Source organism: Eulemur rufifrons, chromosome 2 (genome assembly GCF_041146395.1).
Source record: "Eulemur rufifrons isolate Redbay chromosome 2, OSU_ERuf_1, whole genome shotgun sequence".
NCBI classification, from domain to species: Eukaryota; Metazoa; Chordata; class Mammalia; order Primates; family Lemuridae; genus Eulemur; species Eulemur rufifrons.
This window is the reverse complement of record NC_090984.1, coordinates 9232483-9257783: the sequence shown is the minus strand read 5'-3', so window position 1 is coordinate 9257783 and position 25301 is coordinate 9232483. Positions and strand designations below refer to the sequence as shown.

Genomic DNA, 25301 nt, shown 5'->3' with positions numbered 1-25301 from the left:
GGAGAGATTTGGGGGCATAGGCTGCCACTGTTATGTGACCATCCTGGGGCTTCAGGGGACTGTGATGAAGGGTGGGAGACCAGAAGTCACAAATGGACCAAATCTGGCTGCCGACAAAGCTATGTTGTTGGGCCTGAGCAGTGTTTTTTTGGTTTTTGTTTGTTGTTAATTAAAAAAAATTGTAGCCATTGTTTAAAAACCAGGAGATTCTGCCCACCCATCTGGCTTTCTGGCAACCCTAGACCTGCTGTGACTGCCCCCTGGAAGCAGGCCATGTGTTGTCGAGTTTTCCAAGGCCCTCTGGTTCTAGAAATGGCACCTGCTTTCCCAGTTTACTGGTGTCTGCTCGGCCTCCAGAGGCATTTGGGTTTGAGGCCCCTGCCTTGGGCGGACACAGAAACCCTCCTTCATTGGCCGGTACCGAGCAGCGTGTAGGGAGGAATACAGGGTCTCCTAACCGGGCTCTGCTCTACGGGGTTTGTAGGAGTCCTAGATACAGGCCATGTAGCATGATTTAATGTGGCCCGGTCCTCACCCCCTAGATGGCACAGGGTGACCACACAGTCACAGCATCCCTCCGTTTCAAGAGTGTCCCAGTTTGGATGGTGAATTATATGGGCATCCTACTTGGTGGGCTGGGAGGGCTTCCCGGCTACCAGATCTGTGTCTTATGCTAGCTCTGGCCTGGGAGCCGAGAGGCAGGGACTGGAATTCAAGGAATTTCTGAGGCTGGCAAGAGGCCTCTGGGTCTGCTGGCAACGATGTCTAGGAGGCTCTCTGGACACATCAGGGTCCTTAGGCCTCTAGGATGGGGAAGTGGGCTGGGGGTTTCTACTCTGTCCAGTTGAGCTCAACCACTGTGAGAATGTCCCAAGTGCTTCAAACCAGTCCCCACGCCCTGCTCGGCTAAGAGAGTGGCCCTCCCTGTCCCACTGACCTGACCGCCCATCCCTGCCTGGCCACCCAGCTCCACCTGGGGATGGGGCCGATGGCTCAGGTGTTCCCAGCCCCCTCCCATCCATCCCCAGAGTACAAGCCATCCCTTCCATGGGGTGAATCATAACATGTGGACTCGGCCAGGCATGCAAGGCAGGCGGGCCCTGAAAGCAGCCTTGGGAGGGGCGGGGCTGGGGGCGGGGCTCAGGGCAGAGCGGGAGGAGCCTGCCCCCATGCGGGAAGGCAAGGGCTCTGGCAGGGACGCGCATGCGGAGAACATGCTGCCCTCCTAGGAGCCAAGGGAGGGAGGAGACACGAGGGGGTGGGGAGGGGAAGCGTCCGGGTGCTAGTCTGCCCTCAGCCACCCCTCCACCGCTTCCAGTGTCTGCATCTTTCAAGTGCCCACAGCACTTCCGATGAGTGCCCTGTCCCTCGCTTCCGTCTTTCCATCCACAGCCTGGGAGGAGCAGCTTCCTCTCCTCAAAGCCTGCCCTGTGCTTTCTCCCCGGCTAGAGCAAGAAGGGGGCCTGGACACAGGCTCAGGGAGGCGTGGGGACAGCTTCTTTGAGGTCCTCTCTCCTCCAGTGCCATGCCCATGGGCAGATGTCCCTTGAGTGCTCAGAAGGACATGGAGACCACCCACCCAAAGGCTCCAGAGACATCTTGCCGCTTGCAGATGCCACCTGCAGCCCAGACTTCACTTCTGAGCTCCAGGCCCCATAGCCACCTGCAACTCAACCATGCCCACACTTGTTCTCTCCCTCTGGGATGGCCGCTCCTCCCACTGTTCTCTCTCCTCCACCACATCTCTCGCTGTCATCCTGGTGCCCACCTCCCCCTGCGAAGCTGCTCCCTTCTCTGCAGCCAGAGCTATCATGTCTCACCACACTTCTGCCTGCACCTCCCTGCTTTAAATCCTCCGGAGCCTCTCCTGGTGCTTAGGATAAAGGCTAAATTCCCTGACCTCCACACAATCCATCTTGCCACAGGGCCTTTGCACGTGCTGTCCTGGGCCTGGAATGCCCTTTGCATCTCTCACTGCCTTGTTAATGCTGCTCATCCATCAGCTCTCCGTGCACGTACAATTTCAAGTGGAGTCAAGGGGTTATTTGGCCGATGCCTGATTTTCCCATCTGGCTGTAGGTGGGGGGAGGGGACAGTGATGGTGTCTGCTTCTGCTCACTACTCCATCTGTGGCACTGAATAGGGGCTTATTAAATGTTTGGTGGGCGAGTGCACGTGTATGGCCAGCAGGGGAGGGATCCCAGTGCAAGATGCCATTGGGGGTCCTTCAAAGATGTCATCAGTGGGCAGTGGAGGGGCAGAGGCAGGTGAGATTTAACAGTGAGGGGTGTGAAAGGAGCTGAGCAGTGGGGCAGGGAGAGATGTGTGCAGCGTGTGCTGGGGTGGGGCATGGCTTTGCAGGGGGGGCGAGTGCAACAGGGGAGAAGGACAGTGTTGAGCACGTGCAGGCACCTGTGTGGGGGGGCCAGAGAGGAAGAGAGAGTTAGAGGACAAACAAGAAAGAATGGAAGTCATGACTGTGTACAGTGACTGTGTGTATGTGGTAACTGCAATGACTGTGTGTGCAGTGACTATATGTGCACAGTGACTGCGTGTAATGACTGTGTGCAGCGGCCACGTGTGCACTGCATGCATTCCCTGTGTGTGCAGTGACTGTGTGTGTATAGTGACTGTGTGCGCAGTGGCCGTGTGTGCAGTGGCTGTGTGTGTATAGTGACTGTGTGTGTATAGTGACTGTGTGCACAGTGGCTGTGTGCACAGTGGCTGTGTGTGCAGTGGCTGTGTGTGCGCAGTGGCCGTGTGCGCAGTGGCCGTGTGCGCGCAGTGGCCGTGTGCGCGCAGTGGCCGTGTGTGCGCAGTGGCTGTGTGCGCAGTGGCCGTGTGTGCAGTGGCCGTGTGTGCGCAGTGGCCGTGTGTGCGCAGTGGCCGTGTGCGCGCAGTGGCCGTGTGCGCGCAGTGGCCGTGTGTGCGCAGTGGCTGTGTGCGCAGTGGCCGTGTGTGCAGTGGCCGTGTGTGCACAGTGGCCGTGTGTGCGGTGGCCGTGTGTACACAGTGGCCGTGTGTGCACAGTGGCTGCGCAGTGGCCGTGTGTGTGCGCAAGCGTGCACGTGCAGTTCAAGGCTCCAGGACAGGGCCTCCGCCACTGGCCCCCTTGAAAGCCTCCGGACTCAGTGCCGTGCTTGCGAGCCTTGGCCTGCGCCTTGCGTGGCCTTCAGGCTTCCTCCGTCAGACTTGAAGAGTCAAGTCTCTGCCATTCAAACCCAAAGAGCTCATGGGCTTGGGACGGGCATGAAGGACAGCAGAAGGGAAAGGGGGCGGGTAGGGACCGGGTTTGTCTGCCTTCCTGGGGCCCCACCTCCATGGTGCCAGATGGGCTGGAGTGGTGAGAGGTGGCTGGGGGCGGGTGTGCCTCCCAGGGCTGAGTGTCAGGGACACGTGTGTGGGATGGGGTGAGGGGCACTGCCAACCCCCTCATCCCGGTGGAGGCTGTGCACGGGAATAACCCATCCCTCTCTCTGCAAATGACGGAAACCAGCCCAACAGAAAACCCAACCAGCGAGAGAGACAGAGAGAGAGAGGGAGAGAGAGAGGGAGTCTGCAGGAAGAAGAAAGGGTGGGAGGACGGACAGACAGCAAGGACGGGTGAGGACTGCGGCAGACATCCCAAGTTGGAAAGCTGGGGTGTGGCATGCAATGCCTATGCGAGAAGATGCGTTCACAGTTAATGTAAGGCATTTAGACTTCAGAAAGAAGTAAGACCAACCGGATTCTAGATGCAGATGTTGAAGATGAAGGGGGAGCAGGCGGGCGGGGGCGGTTGGGGAGGCGAGTTCAGCGTTTTTTAGGTTGATTTGTAACCAGTGCCAAAAAACCAATGGGTTTCGGTTCCCCGGGCGGGGAGTGGGGGTGGTGGTGGCGGTGGGTTGGGAGTCATTGGTGTATGAACACACAGACCACGTCATGGATGAACAAATGAATTTCATAGTGCATTTTGATTGGATGAGTTTTTCAGACGGCGTTGCGCCAATATACAGTTTTAAGAGCAGGCATGAAAAGAGACAAGACAAGAAACACAGTCATTATCCGTCGCACAAAGGGCAAACCCACATCACCCCGGCCACTTGGGGGGGGTGGCAGCTTAGGCCCACGGGCGGCACTGTAATTACTACCCCACGCCCTCTGCCACCACCCCGATCCCCGGGGACCTGCCCTCCCCAGGGTGTGGCTCTCCTGCCCCAGTTTGAGCCCTGGCCTTGGACCCTGTGGGCTTACCTGGGATGCAGAAAGGGGCAACTGTTTGTTTGCTAGGGGCGGCCCCCCTGCCCCAGGCTGGGTCCCAGAGGGTCCACCTACTAGCTTTTTCCTAATTAAAATGATTATGATTCAGGGCCAGCTAAAGAACTGCACACCCAAGTCCAGTCATGGGAATAATAACAATAGCAATAATAATAACTGCTATTTGCGAATTCTTTATTTCCTGGTAGGTTCTATGCCAAGCACTTCACGCCAATCACTCTTATTTGCAAAAAAAAAGTTGCTGTCTCACTGCCCCTCACCCCCGGAAAGTCAGCCCTAAGGAGCCAAACATCCTGCATACCTGTCTGTTTTGTTTTGTCTCTTGTTCTGTCTTTAGCACCTATAACCACGCCCGGCACACAGCAGGTGCTCAATGCATGCCTGTTGGGTGCCTGCAGGAATGTGAGTCTTGCGAAGCTCCAATGAGGTTGGTTGCAATGGTTATTCCCCACTCCACTTTAGACCAAGTTGTCGTCCAAGATCAAACAGCTGTTGGGGAGGGCTGTTTGGCTACTGCAATAGTCCTAATATCCCTAAATGGGTCCTCATGCCTCATCCTCCTGCTCTCTCCCGTCCTGTCAGCCAGGAGAGCAGGCCATTGGGGTCCAGCCCTACAGATCTTTTACTAGTGCTTAGAGGTTTCAACCAACTTCTCCCACCTGCTCAGCTGGGGAGCTCGGGCACCCCTTGTGACCTTTTGACCCAAAGGCTGTCTTGTACTTAGTCGGATGGCAAGATATTCTGACTCCCATCTGGAGCTCTCGCCTCTCTAGAAACTCAGGACAGAAGATGAGAGTCAGCCTCTGGGCCCTCTGCCAGGGGTGAGTGGCCAGGTGGGGACACTCCAGTGGGGACAGCCCCCAGGTGGGCATGACTCCTCTAGAGAGAAGTTTCAGGAGTGTGGTGAGGGGGAGGGGGACTGCAGGCTCGCTGGAGTTGAAGGCAAAGAAGTGTGGTCAAGATGCCACTTGGGTGGGGGCGCCCGGGGGATACATCAGACAGTGTGGTTCCCCAGCCTTCTAGAATGGAAGAGTGGGCGGGCAAACTGATCCCTTTCTGCTGGGGGATCAGACTGGGACACCCCAGGAGCTGCCAATGTGCCCTCAGGAGTCGCCCTGGTTTGGCTTTGTGACCTTGGATGGGTCCCTCACCTCAGTCCCCAGAGCACTGAGCATCAGTTTTGTCACCTGTGAAATGGGACAACACCCCACCCCGATCTGTTCCCACTTCTCAGCCTCTGAGCCTCACGTCGGCTTTCTCTTGTTTACCTTGGCCGACGGGAGGCTCTGGCAGGAGGCGGAGGACAGGGGGAGAGAAAGGCCGGGGTATTTCTCCCCTGCTGCTCTCTGCCTGCCCACAGGTTCCCCCCCCCCCCCGCCCCCCCGGCAGCCTCTCCCTGACAGACTGCTGCTCTGGTTCCCTCCCGACTTCAGCACCTGGGCAGGTAAGAGCTCCCCATGGCAGCTGGCTGGTCGCTAGGCACCTGGCCATGCTCGTCGGTCCTGTCTCTGACCCTGCACGAGCGGCCTGTGCATTTGCATCGCTTCACTTGGACCCTCTAAGGAAATTCCTTTATGCACCAAGACCCCGACCATGAGCCAATCCACGTAAGACGCTTGGCACAGACCTGGCACACAGCAAACGTGTGACCCTCGTCAGCCATTATTATTCTTATTGTTATTAAGACGCCGTTGATACCAGCTGGGCCCTGGGCTCTGGTGCCCCGTGCCCTTTCCCTCTCCCTGCGGGGCTCTCCTCCCCTTCCCGCCATCTCCTGAGGACCCTTGCGCCTGGGCTCACTGGCAGGTGGCCAAGGACAGTGTCTGGGACAGGAATTCTAGGGCCCTGAGTCTTCCAGGAAAAGGGGGAAGGACGATGTGGCCTGTGGGGCCACCGCAGAGAGGTCCAGAGACCCCCGTGTCCCCGACCTGGGGCTACCAGAGGGGGGACACTCTGGGGACCCTCCTAAGGCCCTGGGAGTGGTGTCCCCCGCTTTGGCCTGAGGGCCGTGGGTCCCCACTGCCCGTGAACCAGGAGAGGGTTACTTATCAAGTGGAACGGACTTGAAACCGGTCCTGTCTGGGCCCCCACTCTGTGCGGTGTTTGGGGCGGGCTCAGCTTCGGGAGCCTTGAAGTGTCTCACAGCCGCACCGTTTACTCAGGAGTCAGCAGCCAGGCCTGGGGTACCCCAGAGGACGCCCTTGCCCCCAGGAGCCCTGGTTCTCCCTCTTTGGTCACGGCCAAGCGCCGGCCTGAGCCAGCTGTGGCTGTGGGGACCCACTGCTTCCCCCACCCCGCCGCCCCAGTCCAGCCCAGAGCTGCCCAGACGGACGCTGGCGGGAGACTTACCCCAAACTCAGTCACGAGGATGTCGGTGATGCTGCCCAGAACCGTCACAAAGTCGAAGATGTTCCAGGCATCGCGGAAATAATTCTAGAAGGAAGACCCACAAGACAGAGATGCCAACGGAGGGCTCAGTGCCCGGCCCCCTAGGCCGGTCCCGGGGGCACATTGGGGACACAGCTGCTGATCGGCAGGGTGCCCAGGACAGTCGTGGTCATTCAAACAGCAGAATGCTATAGTACAGGCTGCTCGATGTCATCTGCTCTGAGTCCCCTCTCTGGGACACCCCCACCCACTCCAAGGCCCGTCCATGACTCGCCTGGGTGCCGCGCAGGCTGCAGACCCCACCTGAGCACCGCCGAAACGTCTCTCTGACATTCCCGAGGGCTCCCCAAGACCCCGGGGGCTTTATATGCAACATCACTGGGATCTTCCCCAAGATCCCAGAGGGAAGGATTGTCACCCTTTTTCCAGGACTCAAAGAGCCAAGCCACTCACCCGCCTGAGGCCAGCAGCACAGAGGTGTAGAGCCAGGATTTGAACCCAGGCCTGGACGGGCCCAGAGTCTGTGTTCAGGACCCTACTGTGATGACAGCTAAGAGAGCAGGCTCTGGGTTCAAATCCCAGCTTTGCCACCAGAGCTGTGTGGCTGCGAGCAAGTGGCTTAACCTCTCTGTGCCTCCATTTCCTGAGCTGGAGAAGGAGGACAGTAATAGGGACAGAGAATGGGCATTGGAGCAGGGGCCTTGGGACCTTCCTGGACCCCTGTGGATTAGATGGGGCCACGTGTGACTAGGTCCTAGACCCCGTGTGTGTCTAGGTATGACTGATGTGCTGTGGACAGAGGTAGCTGGAGCCACTTCCTGGCCAGCACAGGACTCTCCCAACCCTGGGCCTGGTGACCAGTAACATTCTGGATGGCGGCTACTCCGTGGTATCTATGAGGCAAACAGCCCTCCCTGCCGAGTGAAAAAAAAAAAAAAAAAAGCTTGTTGATTTATGTCACCGAGACGAGATGTGGGGTTATTTGTTACTGTGACTTCCCTTCATCTACCCTGACTGGTACATGCTGGGCCGGGTACTGGCTCGACAGGGACACACAGGCATTAAAATACGGAAATACTCCACACTGTTTGGTAAACAGCCACAGCCCCAAGCCTGACGAGGTCCCCTGTGGTCCCTGCCTCCACCCAGCACTGAAATGGTGATGTGTGGCCCTTCAGGAGGGGACGCTGCTCCAACATCAGAGCCCACACTGGGTGGCACCCCTGCCTGGATCCCAGTATGGGTCAGACAGATGCCCTCCCCTCAGGGCTTGGTGGGACTCACGGGAAACGCGGGCCTTCTCTACAAAAGCAGAGGCCAGGTCGGGGTTTGGGGTGGTCCGTCTGACCCCGAGGCAGCCCCTCTGTCTAACTCCATGTTTGAGTACCTGGGCCTCAGCACCCTCCTCTGAAGCCAGAGGCCATTGAGCATGGGATCTGGTATACAGTAGGCACTCAGCAGATGAATGTTGTTGTTTTACAATTGCCTACAAGGAGTTCGGGTTCTGTTGGCACTTTTGGTAACAGCAGATGTTGCTGGGGCCCCGTCCGTATCCTCTCGTATCTCAACAGCACACCTTGCTCCTTTGTCCGGGGTTCCCTCTGGCTGCATATTTGCCAGGGAATTAACAGCTCCCCTGAGGACAGCCCTTGACTCTGACTGATGGGCACTGGAGCATCAGTACCCCAGTTCCTTCCCCCCACCCCGGGGAGTGAGGACTCTGCACTGTGCTCTCTGCTGCCTCCCGGAGGTCCCCAGTGGAACTGCGCTCCAATTGCCCACAGTGGAACTGGCTTTGTGACATCTGTCCCTGCCTCATTTCCCCTCTTTGCTATCGTTCTGCCTCCCAGATACATTCCTTGCACTCAATCCTTGTCTCAGGCTCTGCATCTTGGGGAGAAGCAAACAAGCACGACCTTCTAGGTGCTTGGCCACAGACCTCAAGCACTGAGCGTTAGAAGGGCTTCCCTCTAGGTCCTGAATGTCACATGGAGAACTTGGGGCTTTAGTTAAAACTGAAAGGGGGAGCTCAGTGCAGGCCCCTGTGGGATTGGCAGGGGTGAAGGGGAAAGAGCTCCAGGCTCTGGTAGAAGAATCACTTCAATTCACCAGCGGAAGATCAACTCGGAATAAAATAACTGCATGACACGTCTCCCCTCAGCCCTGGCAGGCTGGGTGCATCTCATCCTGCAGATGTGGAAACAGGAGCAAAGAGGCCAAGGGACTCTCTTGAGGCCACACAGCTGGAAAGCGGCTGAGGCAGGATTTGCACCCAGGTGTGGATGCAGCAAACCCCGAGTTCTTCCCACTGCATGTCCTGGAACTCACTCTGGGTCACACAGCCTGCAGGTAGCATCCCCAGGACCGGAACGCTGAGCTGGTGCTCCTGCTCGGATTACTGCTGCCTCCTATAATTGGCCGGTGCTCTGTGCAGTCTGACAGCCCTGGCTGTGATGGGGATACCTATTCTTTTCTTCTTTTTCTTTCTTTGAGAGAGGGTCTTGCTCTGTCACCTGGGGTAGAATGCAATGGCGTCGTCATAGCTCACTGCAACCTGAAACTGCTAGCCTTAAGCAATCCTCCTGCCTCGGCCTCCCAGAGTGCTAGGATTATAGGTGCTTTTATTTTTTATTTTTAAGAGACAAGGTTTCACTTTGTTGCCCTGGCTGGAGTTCAGTGTAGCCTCAAACTCCTGGCTAAAGCGATCTTTCTGCCTCAGCTTCCTGAATAGTTCAGCACATGCCACCGAATCCAGTTACTTAAAAAACATTTTTTTTAGTAGAGATGGGGTCTCACTATATTGTCCAGGCTGGTCTCAAATTTCTGCACTCAAGCAATCCTCCTGCCCTGGCCTCCCAAAGCGCTGGGATTACAGGCATGAGCCACCGTGCCCGGCCAATACTCATTAAAAATACAGGTTTGGAGATCCCCTACCCAACCAAGTGGCCATTAGAACTTCTGCAGGTGGATCTGGGATGCCGTTCGATTTTAAGAATTCTTCCCCTGTGCTTCTGATGATAAAGCAATCGCTTTACTTTGGAGGAGAAATGTAGGTCGATGACATTCATTGGGACCCTTCCTAGTATTAATAATTATTGAGCCAGGTTTTATCCTCAGCTCTCCGGAGGGCACATTAGAGCGTGTGGCGCTTACAAGGGCTCTGCTGGGGTGGATGGGGGGATGGGTCCCTCTTAGGCTGGTGAAGTGACAAAGCCGGTATAGGACAAGGCGGGACTTGAGTTTAGGTCTCTCTGGTGCTAAAGGCAATACCCTTAACCAGCTCCACGAGCCAAGGACAGAACTCAATTTCCTAAGACCCCAGCTGAGACCACAGGACATGGGTCATCCCCTCCAGAGAGATGGACAAAGGAGGCAGTCAGGAGAACTCGGCCACCCACTGGAGACCTTCAAGAAGTCACTTACCACAGTCACCCCAAGTCCAAACCCATTAGCTTAGGCCTGCTTCACTTTTTTGTGTGTGTGTGTGCTGTGAACCCCTTGGCCATGTGGGAAGACCTTCTCAAAGTAAATCTTATGAATGCATAAAGTGCATAAAATAAAATAGCCAGAATTGCAAGATCTATTATATTGAAGCAGCTATCAAATATTTTTAAAAATGGTGATCTAAGAATTAATGTACTTCTTCATGAATTCACTAAATAACAAGTTCTAGCTGTAGGTTTAATAACCATCAGCGTTTGGAAACAATTATGAGCACAAACTAAATTTCGAGGTATCTGAAACCCCCTATAGAGCAGCATGAAAATATCTGACTTTCATTGGTGACAAAGGCCATATTGACAGTACTGCAGGGGTTTGTTGTCTGCCTTCAGCATGGGAGGAAATGCTAAAGTTTAGTTAGTGTCTGGTGAAAAAGAAAGATGCAATTTTTTTTCTTTTGAGACAAAAGTCTCACTCTGTCACCCTGGGTAGAGTGCAGTAGCGTCACCATAGCTCACGGCAACCTCAAACTCCTGGGCTCAAGTGATCCTCCTGCCTCAGCCTCCTGAGTAGCTGAACTACAGGTGCACACCACGATGCCAGACTAATTTTTCTATTTTTAGTAGAGATGGGGTCTTGCTCTTGCTCAGGCTGTTCTCAAACTCCTGGTCTCAAGCCACCCTCCCGCCTCGGCCTCCCAAAGTGCTGGGATTACAGGTGTGAGCCACCACACCTGGCCAAAAGATGTAATTTTTTTCACATCTAATTTTGTGGACTCCCGTATCCCATCCACAGATCCTTTTGTGTGCAAAGGTTAAGACCACTTGCATAGTGGGAGATAAAATCAAGTTAGTGTGTCACAAATTGCATTTATTTATTTATTGTTTTTGAGACAGAGTCTCACTCTGTTGCCTGGGCTAGAGTGCCATGGTGTCAGCCTAGCTCACAGCAACCTCAAACTCCTGGGCTCAAGCAATCCTACTGCCTCAGCCTCCCGAGTAGCTGGGACTACAAGCATGTGCCACCATGCCTGGCTAATTTTTTCTATATATTTTTAGTTGTCCAGATAATTTCTTTCTATTTTTTAGTAGAGATGGGGTCTCGCTCTTGCTCAGGCTGCTCTCAAACGCCTGACCTCGAGCAATCCTCCCACCTCAGCCTCCCAGAGTGCTAGGATTACAGGCGTGAGCCACCGCGCCCAGCCACAAACTGCATTTAAAAGAAAAAGAATCAGAATCAACTAGAACAGGCAACTTCAGAGTACAACGGGATACAAAAAGGGTAGATAATTGATTTTGTAGTTTTTAGAGACAGGGTCTTGCTCTGTCACCCAGGCTGGAGTGCAGTGGTGTGATCACAGCTCACTGCAACCTTAAACTCCTGGGCTCAAGTGATCCTCCCGCCTCGGCCTCCCAAAGTGCTGGGAGTACAGGCGTGAGCCACCACGCCCGTCCATAAAATGTCTTTTCTACTGTGGATTGTGGTTAAAACAGTTTGAATACCACAGACTTAGCCTCTTTGATCTCAGTTTCCTGATCTCTGAAATGGACAGTAACGACTCCCACCCATCAGATCGTTTTGAGGAGTAACTGAATAAACAAGCGCCTGGCACACAGTCACACTCGGGTGTTGAAAGTCACTGATATTGCCTGGCAGGCACAAGAGTGCCTAAGTGGGGTCTGTGGCCATTGGTAGGATGTTCATCCCACCACTGGGGTTGGGGGTCTTGGGGCCACGTGGGGAGACCATCACCCAGCACCCAGTGCCCCCGGGTTGCCCCCCCAGCCCACAGCCGTAGCCCCAAGGCTGTCCTTACCAGAATCCCAAAAGCCATGACTTTCAGCACACATTCCAGGGAGAAGAGGGAGGTGAAGACGATGTTGAACACCCTCAGAGCATTTTCGTAAGCAACCGAGGCCCCGTAGAACTAGAAGAAAGGGCAAAGGTGGGGGGGGTCAGCTGGCAAGGGTGGGGACCGGGAGGCAGCTTCGTGGGCAGGACTTGGACACATGGCTGTGCCCCCAGCCCCAGGCAAAGACCGAGCAACCTTGTTTGTGCAAGGAATAGCTCAGGAAGGCCCAGCTCCTCAAAAACACTCCCTTTCTAAGTCCTGTCTTGGCACCCCTGTTCCTGGGACAGCCTGGCTTGATGGGGCTCTGTTTTTTTTTTTTTTTTAAGAGACAGGGTCTCTCTCCCTCTCTGTCACCCAGGCTGGAGTGCAGTGGTGCGGTCACAGCTCATTGCAATCTTGAACTGCTGGGCTCAAGTGATCCTCCTGCCTCAGCCTCCCAAGCAGCTGGGACTATAGGTGCGCGCCACCACACCCAGCTAAGTAGGGATGGGGTCTCACTCTTGCTCAGGCTGGTCTCGAACTCCTGGCCTCAAGTGATCCTCCTGCCTCAGCCTCCCAGAGTGCTAGGATTATAGGCGTGAGCCACCACGCCTGGCTTCTATCCTTCTTCTGTTTCTTCAAAACTGTTCAGAATAGTAACAATGAAAAGATAAAAGAAAAGAACTTGCACAGAAGAGTTTTTAGGTGAAAACTGGGGTGGCTTTTTTGCTATTCAAGAATGAATGGGTAGGTTTATTGGGTGTTTCTGAAGTTTCAACCCTCATCACCCTCCTGCTCGAGTGGGAGGAAGTGCTATTACTATATTTTCCATTTTGTTGACAGGGAAACTGAGGCCCCAAGAAGTCTCTGGTCACTTGTGCAAGGTTAAACAGTGAGTTAATTGGCAAAGCTCGGCTTCAATCCAGGCTTGTGGACTCCAACTGCAGGGTGGAAAGTTCTCTGGCTTTGCAGCCTGAGAAAGCCCTGAAGTTCATGAGACTCATCAACGCGTCCTCCTTCACTTCATTCATCAAACGTTTATCGAGGGCTTCTTGTTCTGAGGCAGGCCCTTGCTGAACTCTAGGAAATCAGGGGTGCCCAGGGCTTGTCTGGCTCCTTGGAGCTCACAGGCTGGTTGGGGACCCTGTCATGCAACCTGACCCTGATTTTATGGCATGTGAGATAAGGGATGTTTGCAAAGACGGGCATCTGGTGCAGGCTTGGGAGATCAGGGAGGGCTTTCTGGAGGAAGGGTTCTGTAGGTACAACTGGGAAGAAGGAGCTGGCCAGGGAACTGTGTGGGAGGCAGAGGGAACAGCAGGAACAAAGGCTCAGAGGTGACACGGAATAGGGACTGTCTGGAAAGAGCAGAGGGTTTCATTTTTTCTGGGGTAGGCAGAGCTGGGGGCGGGCGTGGGGGGCTTACCTTCATCATGAGCACGATGGTGTTGAGGGCAATCATGGCCATGATCGTGTACTCAAAGGGCGGAGACACCACGAACTGCCACATGCGGTACTGGAAGCTCTGCCTGTTCTGGGGCATGTGTCGGGTCAGCGGCTTGGCGCTGATGGCGAAGTCGATGCAGGCCCTCTGCGGGAGAGAGGCCAGTGGCGTAAGGGACAGGGGCAGGAAAAGGCGGCAGACCCCAGGCACCCTCTTTCTAACTGGACACGGCTCTTGAACGCATCTGTTTGAATCCCTCCCTCTCTGGCCCCCAGCCAGGACTCCCCATGAGCTGCTCGCTCTTGAGGGCTTTGTTCTCTCAACAGCTACGGCTACTCGAGAAGTCACCATCTGCCAAACCTTGCACGGACGTCTGTCCCCTTATCTCATGGAGTCTCCTTAGCACACGTGGGAAGTGGGTGATGTCAACAGCCCCACTCTGCATGTCAGGAAAACAGAGGCTCAGAGAGGTTATGCCACTTGCTTGAGGTGGCACAGCTACAAAGTGTGCCAAATCTAATTGAAGCCTAACTATTCTTTCTTACTGAATACTGTGCCTCTCCTCTTTGAGGGAGGGAGAGAGAGAGAGAGAAAGAAAGAAAGAGAGAATGAGAATCGTGGTTATTAAGTCTTAAGAGTCAACAGAGCAGAGAACAGATGTATTCGAGGTCCTCCACCCAGCCTGGATGATGCTAGAAGGGGAAAAGATCACATCTATACTCTGGTGGACTGGATTCCCATCCATGAATATTCTCCACCCTTCCCTGCGGGAGACTGCGCCTCCCCACTCCACCGACATCAGACGGGGAGGTGTGACTTGCTCTGGCCAGTGGGCCCAAGTCTCCAGTCTCATCATTTTACTCTCTTTTGGGTCTGCAGCATTTCACAGGGAGGCTGCTCTACTGGCTTGTGAACCAGAAGAAAGACGGAAAAAGAGCCACAGCTGATTCCAACATGCAGTGTAAGCAAGAAATAAGGTCCTTTGTGGATATCTGGCACTGAGATGCGGGGACCGCTTGTTACCGCGGCATAACCTAGTCTGCGCTGACTGATACATGCACTGGCCGATGTGTCTTCCCCCACGAAGGGCTGCGCTGAAGACTGGACTCTGTTTGAAGGAAGCTGCTGTCCTCTCCCCAGATGCCCCCAGAAGCTGGTTCCTGGGTAGTGTGTGTGCATGTGTGTGTAGCAGGGAGAGTGTCAGTTTTTCAGTGACAGATGGAACTATGAAGTGGCACCTCATTTTTCTCCAGGCTATACTCCTCCATCATCTTGTCCCCTTGCTCCTGGAAGGTGATGATGATCAAGGCCACAAATATGTTGACGAAGAAGAAAGGGAACACCACAAAGTAGACGACGTAGAAAATGGACATCTCCATGCGGTACCCGGGGCTGGGGCCCTGGTTCTCAAAGGTGGCATCCACCGAGTGCTTGAGGACCCTGTGAGGAACGGGGACGCAGGGAGGAGAGAGGAAGGGGCCCGAGAGGTGAAGAGGACGGTGGGGAGAGGGGGAAGTAGGACAGGGAATGGGAATGGAGGGAAATATTAAGTGGAAATGGAAACGAAATTAAAGTTGACAACAATAACAGTTATTTCTACTGCCACACGTGGAAGGTTTACTCTGTGCCAGAAATGATGTTCAACATTTCATTTTCTGCCCCCAGCAACCCTCTGAGGGAGGTTATTACTGGCTCTATTTTGTACACATAAGGAAACTGAGGTTCAGCAATTTAAAGGGATGTGCTAAAGATCACCCCCCTAGAAGGGGCCAAGTTAGAATCTGAAGCCAGGTTTGTAGTGAAGGATAGGAGTGAGGAGGAGGTCTGGAGGCAGGTGTATGAGTATGGGGTGGGCATTTAAGCACAGGTGGGTGCTGAGGAAGTACAAGGGGAAGGGCATGGGAGTGGGTATATGCACAGCAGCTCTGTACAGTTGCACAAGTCGTGGACTGCTTAAGGGCTGTGTCTAAAGTAGCACCTTCATAAGGTAGACATGATTGATTTGTGCATTCATGGTGACAACTTTTTGGCAGGTGGCCATCAAGTGTCTTGTTTGAACAAAGTCGTCTAAGTGTACTGCAATGATTTTCTTTTCTTTTTTTTTTCTTTTTTTGAGACAGGGTCTCACTCTGTTGCCTGGGCTAGAGTGCCGTGGCGTCAGCCTAGCTCACAGCAACCTCAAACTCCTGGGCTCAAGCGATCCTACTGCCTCAGCCTCCTGAGTAGCTGGGACTACAGGCATGTGCCACCATGTGGCCCATATATATATATATGTATATATATATTTTTTTAGTTGTCCATATAATTTCTTTCTATTTTTAGTTGAGAAGGGGTCTCCCTCTTGCTTAGGCTGGTCTCGAACTCCTGAGCTCAGACGATCCACCCGCCTCGGTTGCAATGATTTTCTGACAGATGGAATTGAAGCTTGTTGAGAAAGGGGTGTCTTTAAAAACTTTGCTCAAAGGTACCTTGTGGGCCAGCACTAGTCCCGTGTGTGAGTACGGGATGTGTGTGGGTGGGCAGAGACGCACGTTCAGGTCGGTGTGTTTGATGAGGGAGGGAGGGAGGAGATGATGCTGAGGGTGTACGCTGGAATCTGCCAAACCTTCAACCTGGAATTTCCAATACCGCTGGGGAGAGGACTAGGATTAGGGTGAGGAAAGGGAGGCATTTGCCTTGGGTGCAAATCAAGGGGGTACCAAAAACTTCAGTAATCAAACAACCTTTCACTGCAAAATTTTTTGAGAGACAGGATCTCACTCTGTTGCCCAGGCTGGAGTGCAGTGGTGGCATCATAGCTCACTGCAGCCTTGAACTCCTGGGCTCAAGCGATCCTCCTGCCTCAGCCTCCCAAGTAGCTGGGACTACAGGCATACGCCACCATGCCCGGCTAATTTTTTCATTTTTATGAAAATGAAATGTAGAGATGGGGTCTTGCTATGTTGCCCAGACTGGTCTCGAACTCCCAGACTTAAGCAATCCTCCCACCTCGGCCTCCCAAAGTGCTGGGATTATAGGTGTGAGCCACTGTGCCCATCCTGGCCCTTCTCACTAATGGGCTCTCAGACACTTTATTCTCCTGCTCCCGGGGGCTCCTCCTGTGGAGCTGTCCAGCCAGGCCACTTACTGTGGCCAGCCTTCTCCCGTGGACACGGTGAAGAGTGTCAGCAGAGCCCACAGCACGTTGTCGTAATGGAACTCGTACTTCTTCCACTCTCGATCCCGCGCCTTCACCTCGTTCTTCTCATAGAGGAGGTACTTGCCACTGCCACAGAGAGTGGGGACTGTTAGTGAAGGGGAAAGGGCCTCGTCTTTGGCCACCAGAGGCGGGAGGAGGAAGAGGCCCACCAGCCTATATTGCATCTCTGAGCCTGGAAGCAGCGACACCTATTTCTCCCTGTGCTTCATGGGGGACGATGTGTGCATACACTTGGAGACAAATCCATGCATGATGCCACAGATCTGTGCCCAATGCCAGAGCTGACTCAGAGTCCAGTGCTCTCTTCTGACTTGAAAACTTCTAGTCCTCAGGGTGAGAGCCTCAGGCTTGTGGGGGAGATTAGGAGCAGGGGGAGAAACACAGGGGACATTTCTGGCTCATTGGGCCAGGAAGGTGGCTGCTACTCCTTTTCAGGGCAGAAAACAAGGGTTAGCCCCAGACTCCTACCCAAACACCAGGGATCCTTTTTTTCCCCTCTTTTTTTCTTTTTGAGACAGTGTCTCACACTCTCTGTCACCTGGGCTAGAGTGCAGTGGCATCATCACAGCTCAATGTAGCCTCAAACTCCTGGGCTCAAGCAATTCTCCTGTCTCAGCCTCCTGGGTAGCTGGGCCTACAGGCCTGCGACACCATCCCCGGCTAATTTTTCTATTTTTAATAGAGATGGGGTCTCGCTCTTGCTCAGGCTGGTCTCAAACTCCTGAGCTCAAGTGATCCTCCTGCCTCTGACTCCCAGAGTGCTAGGATTACGGGCGTGAGCCACCACATCTGGCCCTCAGGGATCCTTCTAATTTCAAGAAATAGCCACTAAAATAATCACAAGGCTACCATTTGCTGCACGGGAACACTTTACACTAGCAACAAAAGCAATATTTACTGACAGCTTAGTTAAGGGCTTAGCACTTTCCTGGGCTGAGCTCAGAGCCCTCAACTGTGAGGCTGATCTGTGACGACAGGGGCTGGGAATCTGAAGTCTACAATCCCTTATCCACAACTCCAAGATCCAGAAAGTTCTGAAAACCAAATATTTTCCTCCAAACTCAGGGGTTGGCAAGTTAAAGCCAGCAGATCAAATCTGGACCACTGACTGCTTCTTTTTTCTTTTCTTTTCTTTTCTTTTCTTTTCTTTCTTTCTTTCTTTCTTTCTTTTTTTTTTTTTTTGAGATAGGGTCTTGCTCTGTCACCCAGGCTGGAGTGCCGTGGCGTCATCATAGCTCACAGCAGCCTCAAACTCTTGGGCTCAAGCATCCTCCCGCCTCAGCCTCCTGAGTAGCGGGGACTACAGGTGTGCCACCACACCTGGCTAATTTTTCTATTTTTGGCAGAGATGGGGTCTTGCTATTGCTCAGGCTGGTTTTGAACTTCTGGCCTCAAGCAATTCTTCCGCCTCTGCCTCCCAAAATGCTGGGATTACCACCAGTGTGAGCCACCATACCCAGCCTGTTCCTTTTTTATGAAATTCTTTTAGTTAAAAAAAAGTTTTTTTAACCTGACATTGTGAACATTAATCACTGTTTCTGAACAGTCCACAATCTAAGAACCATACTGACATTTTTAAATGGTTGAAAACAAATCAAAAGAACGCTTTCCTGACAAGTAAAAACCATATAAAATTCAAATTTTAGTTTCTGGAATGAAGTTTTGTTTTTTTCTTTTTTTTTTTTTTGAGACAGAGTCTTGCTTTGTTGCCCGGACTAGAGTGAGTGCCGTGGCGTCAGCCTAGCTCACAGCAACCTCAAACTCCTGGACTCAAGTGATCCTCCTGCCTCAGCCTCCTGAGTAGCTGGGACTACAGGTATGCGCCACCATGCCCGGCTAATTTTTTTTTTTATATATATATTTTAGTTGGCCAGATAATTTCTTTCTATTTTTAGTAGAGACGGGGTCTCGCTCTTGCTCAGGCTGGTCTCGAACTCCTGACCTCGAGCGATCCACCCGCCTCGGCCTCCCAGAGTGCTAGGATTACAGGCGTGAGCCACCGCGCCCGGCCTGGAATGAAGTTTTGTTAGAATGCAACCACGCCAATTTGTTTACCTATTGCCTGCGGCTGCTTCGTGCTACAGTAGAGACCGTGCGGCCTGCAAGGCCAAAAATATTTACGGTTTGGTCCTTGGCAGAACAAGTTTCTTGGTCCCTGACCTAATTTATCTGGCAACAAAACCTGATCTGATTGGACGTAAAGCTCCTTATACTTGTTATGTGTCCTGTTGGGTGCAAATCGTCACGTATTTCATGGCAGAAACACCGTGTCTGAGCAGAGCACTGCCTTGCACACAGCCGGGGTGTCACGGCCCCTGCGGGACATGCACTGTACCACGTTTCTAAAATCTCAAAATATGCTGAAATTTGAACCCCGTCTGCGTGCGAAGGTTTTAAATAAGGAACCATGACCGTGTATTAATATCCCTCACGTGACAAAGCCAGCATCTGAAAGGTTAAGCCACCGGCTCATGACGCATCCTGCAGCACTGGGTAGTGACTCAGAGTCCCAAACTGGGGCTCTTTCTACTCCAGATCCAAACTGGTCGCCACTGAGTCGCCCCCGAGGCCCAACACTGCGGTCTTCAAGCCCAAGCCTCTGGCCGGTCCCCTCCCCTCCCACGTGCCACCCGAGGTGGAAATGCCCGGGAAGGTCAGGACCCACCGACAGTCCTTCTCAAACTCCTTGGACTCATCAGTGCAGTGGAAGAACTTGCCCTTGAAGAGCTGCACGGCCACCACCGCGAAGATGAACATGAACAGCATGTAGACGATGAGGATGTTGAAGACGTTTTTGAGCGAGTTCACCACACAGTCGAACACGGCCTGCGGGGGGGGGGGGGTGTCAGAGAGAGGGTGAGCGGCCGGGGGGCTGAAAGATACCAGCGTGCTGCCATTGTCACTCCCATGTTACAGACAAAGTCATGAGCCCAGTCACCCAGGTAAGGCCACTCAGCTCTGAGATGTGAGCGTTGGGGCCGGACTCAACCCTGGCTCCCTCAGGCCACCCCCAGCCTCCCATTAGCCGGAGCTGTGGTTTCTCCCTGTCGCCCCCTGAACATCTCTCACACACCTCTGGGTTTCGGAGATGACCCCGCGTGCCTGGGACACTCTGCCTTGGATAAGATCGAACCCTTCCGCCCTCCCCAGAGAAAGCAGCGGTCCCAGCCTGGGATGCCCTCTCCCCCTCCATGCCACTGACTGCCGTCCTGCTCTCTGGACGCTGCCTGGGTGTCCCGGGCTTCCCCCGGGCTGTTTGGAGTGGCTTCCATTCCGCTCAGAAATGCAGTGGGTCTAACCACAAGTGGGCATTAGAGACTGCCAAGCCTGCCGGAATTACCAGGCAAGCTTCGCCACCTGTCCCCACAAGAGAGGGTACATAGCTTTCATGGGGCTCCCAAAGGTTGTGACAGAAAACAGAAAAAAACCACCGAACTGAACACTCTGGAATGTGCGTATTTCATCCTAAGCTTTCATCGCCTCAGGGCAGCCGCATTTCCTTTCTTTGAAAACCCATCAGCAAAAAGGGGGCATTCTTCTCGAGATTTCCAAAAGCATGGCGGCCTACCCTCCAACAAATGGGATACCAGATACTTTTTGGTGATGCCGGAGCCTAGCGCTGCATAAGGTAACAAAGGTACTCTCTCCCCAATTCTGTCTCATGCCTTTTGAGTGAAGGAGAAAGTCTCGCTTAGTTGCTACTATGTTAGCACTAACCATTCACATTTTCCCTTTCAAACCAAGAAAGAGCAGGTGTCCGTGCTCAAAGCCTTTGGCAGGCAACCACCTTTGGCGAGATTTTAACAGTATCTTTTTTTCTTTAAACAAATAGATATTTAGTTTTATCTTCTATTAACAGTGGGTTTGGAGGGATATATACCTACATGATGGGTGCAACGCGCACTACCTGGGGAACAGACACGCCTGGAGCTCTGACTTGGGGGGAAAGGCGGTACATGGGCAACGTATATAACCTGCAATTCTGTATCCCCCATAACAATAAGATGAAATAAATAAATAAAAAAAAAAGCTAGTATCTCCCAAAAGCCCCACCTCCAAATACGATCACGTTGGGCGTAGGGATTCAACATGTATATTTGATGGGGGACAAAAAAAAAAAACCAAACAAAAAACAGTGGGTTTGATTTTCCAACTTGAGAAACTTCTCATAGCATTTCCTTTTATTTTTTATTTTATTTTTTTGGGACAGGGTTTCACTGTGTTGCCCGGGCTAGAGTGCAGTGGAGTCATCATAGCTCAGTGCAACCTCAAACTCCTGGGCTCACGTGATCCTCCTGCCTCAGCCTCCTGAGTAGCTGGGACTACAGGCAAGTGCCACCATGCCTGGTTAATTTTTCTATTTTTTTGTAGGGATGGGGTCTTGCTATGTTGCCCAGGCTGGTCTTGAACTCCTGGCCTCAAGCGATCCTCCTGCCTCAACCTCCCAAAGTGCTAGGATTACAGGTGTGAGCCACTGCACCTGGCCAGCATTTCCTTTTAAAATAAATTCACTTATGTAAAAAATAAACTGACTTAAAAAAACATATTCCATAAGAGATAATACAGCCGGCACTTGGACGAAGCACAAATTGAAAATGGGTGCTCTTATGACTAACTTTTATTTCTTTTAAGTTTTTCTTGAGTGACGAGCTTTTGGGAACTGTTCATGCTATCTTGGAATGGGAGATACTGGAGCTTGGGACAGGTAGATGAAAAGTCAAAGCTTATGTGGGACAAGAAACCTAGTTCCTGCTTCCCAGATTATGGTTATACCCTTTTCTTTCATCCATACGATGCCTTCATGTGAATTAGGAGAAGGCATCTTGACCTTGAGACATTTCATCTAATGAAAAATTACCATGATATACAGATTTTGTTAGGTCAATTCACTTTACTGCCATCTGCTGGAAAAGTAGTAATAATACATATATCCACATATAATGGCTGCGATGTTATCAGCACCTCCTTCAATGTGGTGTCCTTGAGCAGTGTGCAACCTGCTCAACTGTACATGGTAACCCTGACAGGTTCCCTCCTCCGCCCCTGCCCCCCAATCTCCCAATCTCACCTTGAGCTTTGGCAAACGCTTGATGGTTTTAAGAGGTCGTAGCACCCGGAGGACTCGGAGGGATTTAATTGTGTTGATGTCCTTTCCTTTGCTATTGCCACTGTGGAGGGATGTTCAGAAGAGAGGGGGCAGAGGTCAGGCTGAGTGGGGGGTGACACACAATTCCTCATGACCCCGCCCTCCCAGGCCTAGGAGTCTGGTGGGGCGGGGGGGGGGGGGGTGAGGTTGGCATAGCCCTGCTCTTCTTGGTAAAGAAAGGTCCAGTTTGCCTGCTAAGTTTGGGCTTTGGAGCCAGTGAGCAGATGGCTTTTTGTGGTTCTGGTCTCAGGATTTGTTGTGGGCCCTCTGCCATCGGGCTGGGTCTGAGCGGATGCACGGGGCGGCCCTCAGACCCAGCACGAGGGAGCTGGCTGTCCCGTGTCTCTCTTTAAAGGTGGTCTAGTGGGCTCTTAAAAATTGGGTTTTCTCCCCCTTCCAGTGGGATTCAGGAAGATGCCTGAAGTGGCCCTTAGACCAACTCCCCTCGCTCCCCACCCATATTCCCTGAGCCCACGGGAGAGGAAATAACTAGGTGCTGGTCCTTTCAGACGCTCAGGAACCACTGCCATGGTCTCTGCCTTGCTGCTGCGAGGGTCTCTGAGCCCACGTTTGCCAGAGACGTACATAGAGGTTCAGTCCAGGGTCCCTTGGGCCTGAGCTGAGCAAGGCAGACTCAAGGGTGCCATGACACTCTCGGCTAACCGTGATTCAGGCCCCCCCGGGGGAGGGCATTGGGTGACCACCACCAAGAGCGCTGTGGCTCATGGCACTTGCCACCTGCCCCACTGCCCAAGCCAGACACCTGAGAGTCAAGTTCAACTGCGTGCCTTCTACCCCCGTCCCCGATGAGTCACCTTCTTAAACATCCTGCCATCTGTCCCTGGCCACTGTTTTAGGTCAGGCCGTCATCACCCATCTCCCAACTTTCTCCCCACCCCCTGTCTCTCTTCTCCCATCTCTTTGGCACACAGTAGCCAATGCCAAGGACCATGTCACGTTCTTGCTCAGAATCCGACTGGAGCATTTGAATTCCTAGAAGATTGAGTACAAACTTCTTGGCATGGCATTCAAGGCTCTTTGAAATCTAGCCCAACTTACCTTTCCCCTTTGCATTCTCATTTGTTGCGACACACCCCAGGCCCCAGCCACACTCTTTTGCCTCTGCCTGATTTTGCAGAGACTGTTCCCGCTGCTAGAAACACCCTCCCTCTAGTTCTCCATCCGCAGAACTGCGCAGCCCTCAAAGCCCAAGGCTCTGACACAGCCTGCCCTGACCATCTCGGAGTTTTACGTTTCTTTCTTTCTTTGGCTTCCGGCTTCAATTCCTCAAGGGCTTACACTGTGATTTATTCTTCTGCGGGTTCAATTTCCCTTTGAGTCTGGGTTCCTTTCCCAGCCCCTAGCCTGCACCTGGCATGTGTTCTCAGGACACGTGTGAACGGATCCAGGCCAGAGCCCTCAGGTGGGGAGGTCACCTAGCGAACATCTCCCTCTAGTGACCTTCTGGGTCACAGGCAAAGCTGCCCCAGAGACCCCCGCCACCAAGTGTCTGAGTATCCAGGTGCAAAAAACATCATTCTTCACACCATTTGCTTTTAAAGGGTTCCTTTTTCTCAATTTTTTCAGGGAACAAAGATGAGAATTGTATTTTAGCCTGCTAGGCAGAGACATGCTTCGGATTCGGCCGTCTGAGCGTGTTTATTTTTCCTTTTTTAAACCAATGTCATCATGATCATCTCGAGGCGGTGCTCCCCCCCCCCCCAAATGTGACACACACACATTGGGATAGTCACCGTGATAATTTTAGGCAGAACAGGGACACAGAATTAAATAATTGGATCACAGTGGCAAACGATTCTCTCTCTTTCAACTCTTGCAGATACTCTGCTTTTGTCAGCAAGGAAGCCTCAGGTGGAAGCCAATAGGTCTTTAACACCTCCCTAGGCTCCTCACCGACCTCCCTTTTAACAGAGAACCCAGCTGGAATGCCAGGAGAATGCAACTTGAACGCAACACTGTTTCCTTCTTGTTAGATTCACTTTTGCAGTTGCAGTTCTACCTGACGTGGGCCCTGCCGGTTGTAAAGACATGATACAAAGTTTCGTTCGAAACTCAATTTAAGTTGAGAATACAGCGTCCCAGGGGAAGGAAAAGTCAAGCCACCGGACATCCAGGTTGCACCTGGCACTGGCTAAAATCTTGATGTGCCCAAAGGCTGACTCTTGGGAACACGTCTCCAGGGGCATCTGCTCATCTGAAAATGACCCCATGGGCATTTTAGGGCTCTGTGTCCCAGGAGGCACCGCCCTCTCTCTAGAGAGACTGAGGAACAATTGTGTTTATGGAGGCACCGAGGAGAGTGTGGATGCTCTCATAGAAAACCGGGCCTGCCAACCACTTCGCCGGGAGCGTGGGTGCCCCTCGGGGCAGCGGCCACTTCCTGTTTTCACAGCCCGGTTCCAGGCTGTTTGGACTTCGAACACCCCTCCCATCTGGGAGGGTGGCGACTGCGCCCCCAGCTCGCCGGTCCTGCTGCAACCGGACCCTGGGCAGAGATGCCCACTGCCCTTTCTGTCCTTTGCAAGAACTGGCGGGTCACAGCCGAGGGCAGTGGCCAAGACCCCTGGGAACGCCTCCTTCCCGGGGAGCGAGTTCTGGTCATTCCAAGCGACAGGAGACGGCAGCAAGGACACAAGGCCACGGAAACGGCCCAGAATGAATGCGGCTGCACCAGGACACGGATAACGAGAGACAGAATGTGAGAGAAAGGAGAGAGAGGAGAGAGAGAGAGAGAGACTTTACCGTGTACTGCTCCTGTTGAGTTAGCATCGGAGGGAGAGACAGATTGTAAGTGGCCTCAGAAGAAAGAACACAAAACACGCACGTACACACACGCACACCTGGGCTCCCCCCGGCCCCACCCAGGGACCAGAGGGCAGCCTCAGGCTCTGGCCAACGTCCATCCTTCCATCTGGAAGCCCCCCACTTGTCCCCCACCCTTGGCAGGCCCCCTGGCACTGCCCAACAGCACCTAGGAGGGCCAAATTTCCAAGTAGCAGGGCGGCTAGAAACTTGTCAATTACCAAAGGCAAATTCGCCACTGGAAGTCACTGCCAAGAGCTGGAGAAATCAACCCCTTTTCTCCAGAGGTTCTGGTGCTGGAAGATTTTATTTTATTTTATTTTATTTTTGAGACAGAGTCTCGCTCTGTCGCCCAGGGTAGAGGGCAGTGGCATCAGCCTAGCACATAGCAACCTCAAACTCCTGGGCTCTAGGGGTCCTCCTCCCAAGTAGCTGGGACTACAGGTGTGCGCCACAATGCCTGGCTAATTTTTCTATTTTTAGTAGAGACGGGGTCTCGCTCTTGCTCAGGCTGGTCTCGAACTCCTGACCTCGAGCAATCCTTCCTCCTCGGCCACCCAGAGTGCTAGGATTACAGGCGTGAGCCACCGCGCCCGGCCTGGTTTTAGACTGTCTTAAAGGTTGTGAGCTTTGAAGTTGTGGGGACTTGGGTTTGAATCCTGGGTGTGTCTCTAAAAACCCCCATCTGTAAACAGGCCTGTGGGATTCTGTAGCTGTGGCCTTGGCTTTATTCTTTAACCTACAAAGGAGGGGTCAGCAAGGAGATCTGACT

General features: G+C 53.1%; 1 protein-coding gene across 3 annotated transcripts in view; it reads right to left on the bottom strand.

The window, feature by feature from the left end:
* CACNA1A (calcium voltage-gated channel subunit alpha1 A) overlaps nt 1-25301 on the bottom strand; it is a 224630-nt gene that overhangs the window by 24549 nt on the left and 174780 nt on the right. For 2 of the 3 annotated variants that reach the window (XM_069495015.1, XM_069495009.1), the window contains 7 exons: nt 21629-21728; nt 19226-19386; nt 16489-16626; nt 14600-14801; nt 13344-13508; nt 11903-12013; nt 6607-6690 (listed from right to left, as the gene is read on the bottom strand). In XM_069495015.1, the coding sequence (XP_069351116.1) occupies nt 6607-6690; nt 11903-12013; nt 13344-13508; nt 14600-14801; nt 16489-16626; nt 19226-19386; nt 21629-21728 (961 nt within the window). Of the gene's footprint in view, nt 1-3724; nt 3731-6606; nt 6691-11902; nt 12014-13343; nt 13509-14599; nt 14802-16488; nt 16627-19225; nt 19387-21628; nt 21729-25301 lie in introns of all 3 variants that reach the window. The other variant, XM_069494999.1, reaches the window with a different exon arrangement.